The 7,060-nt window shown below is 33.1% G+C and overlaps 1 protein-coding gene across 1 annotated transcript; it reads right to left on the bottom strand.

Annotated features, from left to right (window-relative positions):
* Positions 1 to 600: 600 nt before the first annotated feature.
* On the bottom strand, positions 601 to 6,742 carry LOC143554110 (uncharacterized). The gene is made up of 9 exons (XM_077043964.1): positions 6,674 to 6,742; positions 6,564 to 6,602; positions 5,840 to 5,912; positions 5,459 to 5,737; positions 5,103 to 5,348; positions 4,598 to 4,883; positions 3,566 to 4,395; positions 2,240 to 3,457; positions 601 to 2,060 (listed from the first exon to the last, which is right to left on the bottom strand). Exons 1-9 carry the CDS (start codon positions 6,740 to 6,742, stop codon positions 601 to 603), a joined length of 4,500 nt encoding a protein of 1,499 aa, XP_076900079.1.
* Between the last annotated feature and the right edge of the window lie 318 nt (positions 6,743 to 7,060).

Raw genomic sequence — 7,060 nt, 5'->3', positions numbered from 1 at the left:
GAATTCGAGTCATGAGAAACCTTTAAGCACAAGTAAAGCAATCTGGTGGCTTGAGAGGCGCAGGGAGCAACCAAAGAGCTTAAATGTTTCGTTCATATATATTTAAAACTAGGTTAGTTGCCCGTGTAGAACATGGGTTTAAGAAATTTTATTTTATAATTCTAAAAACATTTGAAATATTTGAAGAAACAATGTGGTATTAAATATTAAAGGTAGAAGCATATGTTTAATTTACTAACACATTAATCTTAAATATTGTATGGTTGGACACAATATAAATGGTAACATAAATGATAGATTTATTCATGTAAAGTGAAAAAAGACACAAAAACTGATAAATTGTTGAAACTAAGGAAGAAAGTAAGTTACAATCAAATTTGACAAAGTGAAACATAAATTACAAATATCGAAATATCTCTTTGTAAACAACATTAGATGTCTTATTTGTAAGTTTGCCATCTGCGTCGAATATTAATAATTTGACTCCGTCTCTACTATTCACTCTTGATAGTGCCACATACAACTGTCCATGGCTGAAAACCGGATGCTTTAAATACAAACCAACTTTTGATAGTGACTGTCCTTGGCTTTTGTTAATCGTCATTGCAAAACATACTGAAATTGGAAATTGTCTTTCTGAAACTTGAAAGGAATCTTGTTATCTGTAGGTATCATATTTACTCTGTGAATATATGTGCGAGTACCAATATTACCTCCAGATATTATTTCAGCTACTACGACATGTTTTTTAAGAGATATGACTCGCAACCTAGTACCATTACACAAACCAATTTGATGGTCAATGTTTCGGAGTAACATAACAGGAACACCCACCTTTAAGACCAATCTATGATTTGGCAATCCGGAAATTTTAAGACCGTTTAACACGTCGGGCGAGTATAAATTTGCTTGCAACGGATCAACGAAGTCTTCTGTTGGACAGATACTATCTGAGCTAAGGTACTCCTTTTCATCTCTGGGAAAAAGTGAGATCAATCGATCATTAATGTCTTGGACATCTTCATTGGTAGGTGCAAGTATTGCTCTTTCACGAAAGAATTCAATATTTTTGATATTTTGTAGAATTGAAGGATAAACAAAATCAATTAAACTTTGAATCGGATCATACGAGTCATTGATCAAAAGATCATGAGGTATGTCTATTGTTGCTTCACCATCATTTGAACCACCGACATTTCCCTCGCCTATATCCAACAGCCATTTAGCAAACTGGTTTGTCTGCTCAATATCAGATGCTTGAGCTCCGATGGTTAACCGCATGTTTTTTGTTAACCTAAGAAGTTTGCATTTACCCCAAATATAGGAAGAACATAAAGATGCATTCACAATCTGTTGTCTGCTTCCGTTTGTAATAACAGGAAGAACTTGCCTAAAATCACCACCAAAAACAATAACTTTACCTCCAAATGGGATTCCCGAATTGATAGAAGTATTAGGAGTTAATACGTCCGTCATTGTTCTATCAAGAGCTTCAAATGCATGTTTATGTATCATTAGGGCTTCATCCCATATAATCAATTTTGTTTCCTTTAGTAAATGCGCATCATCACTTCCTAGTTTTATGCTGCAAGTTGAGTCCTCGTTAAGATTTATAGGAATATGAAATCTGGAGTGTGCTGTTCTACCTCCTGACAACAGCAATGATGCAATACCACTTGAAGCAACATTCAATACAATTTGACCTTTAGATCGTATTGCCACAGATAATGTCTTCCACAAAAATGTCTTTCCTGTTCCACCATAGCCGTAAAGAAAAAATACACCTCCTTTGTTAGCTTCAACTGCGTTCATGATTTCGTCAAACACTTTTCGTTGTTCATCTGTTAATGAACTTATAAGGCTGTGAGACTCATTTTGTAAAGTGATTGTGTCATAAGAGAGTTCGTCAACAATTAAACGATTGTTTGAAGAAGCTATAGAATCGTGATCAGGATACGGCATAGTTTGAAATCTACGTAGGCTTGAGTTATTTCGAAGTAGGTACTTCTCAATCTCACACAAAGTTAAGTTCTTAATTTGAGTTTCTGGAAGTGATAAATCTGCAAAATTGTATTAATAGAATATAAGCAATATTATATGAAGTACGTATATGAACAAAACATAAAAACGAAAAACCAAATTCATTAAGGATGGTAAAAATTGAAAATTTATAATTAATCTTCATTTGAAAGTATAATATGGTTCATATATTTTAGTACTGAATAACGAATTGGAGTACCTGGAATATTCAATATTCTTTGTTGTGTGTAAATAATGCCATCTGATAGATATTCCCATGTTTTTTCCCACACAAAATCAGGTCTAGAAAGAGAGCTGGACAGTAACATTGATCCAAATAAAGCACGAAGATAATAACCAGAACCGGATGCACTCGCCTCCTTAATTGCTTCGATATATTCCATGTCATCATCGAGTAGTCCACGTGCATAGCAAGCATCTCTAAATGTAGGATATGTCTGGCCATCTACCGTTCGAATATCATCAAAAGATTTTGGTCCTTTGACTTTGTTTAGAAGAATTCTTAAGAAATACGCCTCACCGAGAGACGGAGAAACTTGATGAATTCTTCCAATTGAAAAACCCTGCTTTCGTCGTTCCCACTTTCGTTGTTCAAGTTTCCAAACAAACTTAGTAGGAAATTCAACATAAGTAAGGTTTCGTGCTTCGTCATTAATTTGGTTACACAACATCCAAGCTGAAAACATTGATGAAGAAACTGATGGTTTGTTAAGGACATCATCAATATCATCATCGGGCCCGTACGTAACCTGTTGTTGACCAGGGAGATGGAAAGGAAGCCTAATTACTGAAGGAGAGTTGTAATGTACTTCAAATGCAAATATCCTCCATGTTGCTTCACACGCAGAAAGGTATCGACAATCATAATATTCTCTAATTTCATCTCTTGCTTTATCTTGATCATCTTGATTGTCAGCGTCTACAACAGCAACTGTAGCCCTGTCAGGACCTTTGTTAATGTATTTGAATAAATACTTTTTGGATGCAGCCTGATTACACCACTCAACGTTAATATGTGCTTGATATCTTTTCAGAAGCGTTTTATTATATGGCACGACACTTCTGTTGTCTAAGTCCACAGCAGACTTTTTAACTGTGCATCCAGAATCTCTTCTTCTGTATATAGGATAACCATTTGAATCAATAGAATTGTGAGGTGTAAACTTTTTAGGGAACTTTTTAGAACACCTTCTATTAATCATGCATGAACAGTTCATGTTATCATAACCACAAGGACCATGCATCATGAATTCACTCACAAGGGAATATAATTCATGATCTTCCTTCTTGTCTGGAATCTCGGCCGAAATAAACGGGTCAATATGATCAACGGTAGGAAGCTTGTGATCAGCATGCATGAATAAACATATATGGGCATGAGGCAACCCACGCTTTTGAAATTCTACGGTATAAACAACTACATAAAAATGAATATTATTAATGTTCGATATAAATTGAAAGTTGCTAAAAAGAAGACTATGTTTAACAAATACTATTATATTAAGTAAATAATAAAGTAAATCACCTGCTTGAACCTTTCCCAGAACTTCGTCTTTTTTTAAGTCTTTGATTATTGCATCAAGCTTAACTTTAAATAATCTACACATGATGTCAGGCCTGTCTTCAGGATTAATGCTGGTACTATTCAGGAATCTTTTAACTTCAGGCCATTTAGGATTGCATGTTATAGGTATGAAAAAATCTTGATATCCATACCACCTACAAATAGCCATGGCATCTAGGTAGTTTTGCATCATGTACCGAGAACCTCCGGTAAAAGATGAAGGTAATATCACACGTTGACCAACGCGGGACATGTCTTGGTTTTTGGTGTTTTTTAAGTTATGAATATTCTCATATGACTCACATCTAAGAACCTTTTGTTTTTTACGTATGTAGTTGAGTATTTCGGTTTCAATCATTGTGTATATATCAACTAACTGTTGTTGAAAAAGTCTTCTTCCATTCAGAGGCAATGAGAAAATATTTGGCCTATCTTGAATTCTGTACGCAAAAAATTCTCTCATGGTGCTGTTTGGCCGTTTACTTTTTTGTAAGCTTCTAAAATCTCTATGAGGGATGTCAACCCTGTAACAATCATCACCGTAAATATAGAAAAGTGGATATTGAAGAGGAACGTATGAAGGATGCAATTCACTTATATGCTTTAGACTTCCCGTTTTAGTTTCAACAATAATATCTCGAGGCTCAATATTACCAACATCACCAACAATCAGCGCAGCAACTTCAGAAGAACTCGGCAAGTTGTATGTTCTTCCATCTTGTTGTCTTCTTCCAATAAGACGCAACTTAAGGTTAGCATGAGGATTTTCTTGAAAACGATCTATTGCCATCCTATAAGATTTCACCAGCTCATTATGAGAATCTAACATACGCTGTAGATCCTTTATTATCTCAAGATCTAGCAAGTTGGAACCTCTTGTAGATTGTTTTTTTGATTGACTGGTAGGAATAAGAATATTCGTTTGTCATTATTTAAAAAAATGACATAAGGTCAAATGTGTAAAAATAGTGAATTAATTGAGTTAATACATACCTAAATAAGCATTGTCTATTTGAGACTTCATTTTCCGTGTCATATATGTATAGTTGCGAAAACTTTGGTTTTGATCCATTCTCTGGCAAAAGACTTCCAATAGAATGATAATTCTGACCGCTAATCCTAAACACGAATGGAGCGTTACCTCTATTAATGGAGGAATCAACCTTTCCGCCCATTGATGTAAACGCGAACATAGAATTGTAGCGTCTAATGTTCTTTAAGAAAAACTTGCTTTTAGGACCAACATTGCTAAATAGATCTTTGTAAGCTGGCGGAGCATCTTTAAATTCAGGTAGCTCGACCTTACCGTAACCACAACATAGGAAATAAGTTGTTTTTCCTTCTTTTTTTTCCTATTCCACCCTCATTTTTCCATAATTTTGCATGGCATAATTCACATATAAGATTCTGATCACCATGATCCAAGTAATCTGTTAAATTAACTGGTGGTCAAAAAATGTATGTGCATTATTAATTGGAATTGTTGTATTATAAGTACCTGTTGAGATTCCTTTAAATGGGTCTTTAACCAAAACTTCGACATCAACTTCTTCATCTGACGTCAAGTCAAGCATAGGTATAGGATTTGTAATCCGCGAGTTACTTATTAGTTTACGCTTTCCTGATGATAACTTTGTTAAAGAAGTAGATGCACAATTGCTGGATGCCATGATAGGTGAAGAAATATAAACTCGACGAGTATCACATAATGAGGTAGACCTGTTGTTTTTGGAAGTAGATGTCCCTGGGGAAAAAATTAAGATTTAAAATATGGTAACATGAGCAAGTTGATAATAATTGATATTATCGTTTATGTTTAAATTATGAAAAATAACCAGTAAACGGGTATCTTACCACTATTGATATCACCTAATGAAGTTGGATTCTTTGTATTTTCATGAAAAGTTTGCAAACTGCTTTGATTTGTAATCATTGTATTTGGTGTCACATTTTCTTTGCCCTGTGTAATTGATGTAGAATTTATTGATGACGAAAAAGGTTTATTAGACTTTTGGGTGTTAGGAGCAATATTAGATCTCCTGCTATCTAGAAGTAGCTTTCTTGATTTCCTGGCCTCTGAAGCATTTAACTTACGAACGTCGGCTGAAGATATAGCGGTTCTTTGCATGTCCCCTACATAAAGAAAATAATTGTAGAAATGTTGTTCTACACGGACAAATTTAAATTTTCTGAATTACAAAAATGAACGTAATATAATACAAATTGAAAACTTACAATTTGAAGCATGACCGTTGACAGGCGCTTTAGAGGATGATGCACTTTCAGGGGTGTTGCTTTTAGACATTTCCTTGTATAATAGAGTGCAAATAGAAGTATAAGAAATAGATTTACAAAGTAAAAAACAACTATTTAATGTTATCTATTGATTTTATAATATCGATAAATTAAAATGTTTTTGTAATATGACTTCGTGTTTTAAAATTACATATACAATTTCATTGAGCATTTACAGTTGAAAACTTGAAATTCATGCTAATGACGTAAAGACAAGGAAAATAGTTTGTAGATATTACAAAGTACAAAAGTTTTATATCTAATACGAAACTATAATAATTATGTTATATATATATGTATATATATATATATATTAAAAATTAAACTTGTATTTGTGTTTTAAATCTATTGTAGTTAAGGACAGATTGTATATTCTTTTAAAGGTAAAACGTGTATAAATGACTTGAAAAAAATCGATGCTAAAAACTAAACACATTCCCAGTTTAGACGGATTGAAACTTATAGCAGTGGGAGCAAGGAATTATTTACTTGAACAATATTGGATTTATTGATATGTAGATTTACTTTCTTGAATTTTACCGCCTCTGAAGCATTTGCATAACGAACGTTGTTTACATAAGCTGTAAAAAATAAAAAAAATAAAGTAAACATATTATTAGATGATGAGTTAAGTTTAACATAAGTAACAAATAAATTTATTTACCATTAGAAATGTCAGATAAAGTAGTTCTTTGCATGTCCCCTACAAAAGAAAAGAAAAAAAAAGATAAAAAGTTGTTGTAAGGGTTATATAATATAAAATGGAAATCTTACCATTTGAAGAATCGCCGGTGTGTGACGCTTTAGATGAAGATGAAATTTGAGGGGTTTCCTTTTAGCCATGTCCTTGTATATCTATAAGGTGCAAATATAATTAAAGTCAACAGTATGCAGTCAAAGACTTTATATTTAGAGGTGATGGTATTCCACCGTTTGTATTACACGATTGAGCTTAATTAGAATACAAAACCTTAAAAGTTATAAAATCGAAAAAGGATTTATTAGTACTATATTTTTAACAGTTTAGATGGTATTGGTTAATAAATGCCACTAAAAAAGGTATTTATTTAATTCTTATTATTGTTAATTAATCTTTGTTTTGTTATAGCATATGCATGCAATCATACGGAAGCATAAAATCAATAAAAAAGCCTTTTTTTA

Source organism: Bidens hawaiensis, unplaced genomic scaffold (genome assembly GCF_021521415.1).
Source record: "Bidens hawaiensis isolate Kalapana, Puna unplaced genomic scaffold, B.hawaiensis_p1.1 tig00017496_1, whole genome shotgun sequence".
Lineage (NCBI taxonomy): Eukaryota > Viridiplantae > Streptophyta > Magnoliopsida > Asterales > Asteraceae > Bidens > Bidens hawaiensis.
The sequence above is the reverse complement of the archived record's forward strand: the minus strand, read 5'-3'. Positions and strand labels throughout refer to the sequence as shown.

What these genes read in the sequence shown, in the direction of transcription:
- LOC143554110 (XM_077043964.1), bottom strand. Translation starts at nt 6,742, where the DNA reads ATGGCTAAAAGGAAACCCCTCAAATTTCATCTTCATCTAAAGCGTCAC. An exon ending in AATAGACAATGCTTATTTAG is followed by an intron (nt 4,396 to 4,597) that starts GTATGTATTAAC and finishes GAAATCTTATAG; the next exon opens with GATGGCAATAGATCGTTTTC. An exon ending in TCTGGGAAAGGTTCAAGCAG is followed by an intron (nt 3,458 to 3,565) that starts GTGATTTACTTT and finishes ATTTTTATGTAG; the next exon opens with TTGTTTATACCGTAGAATTT.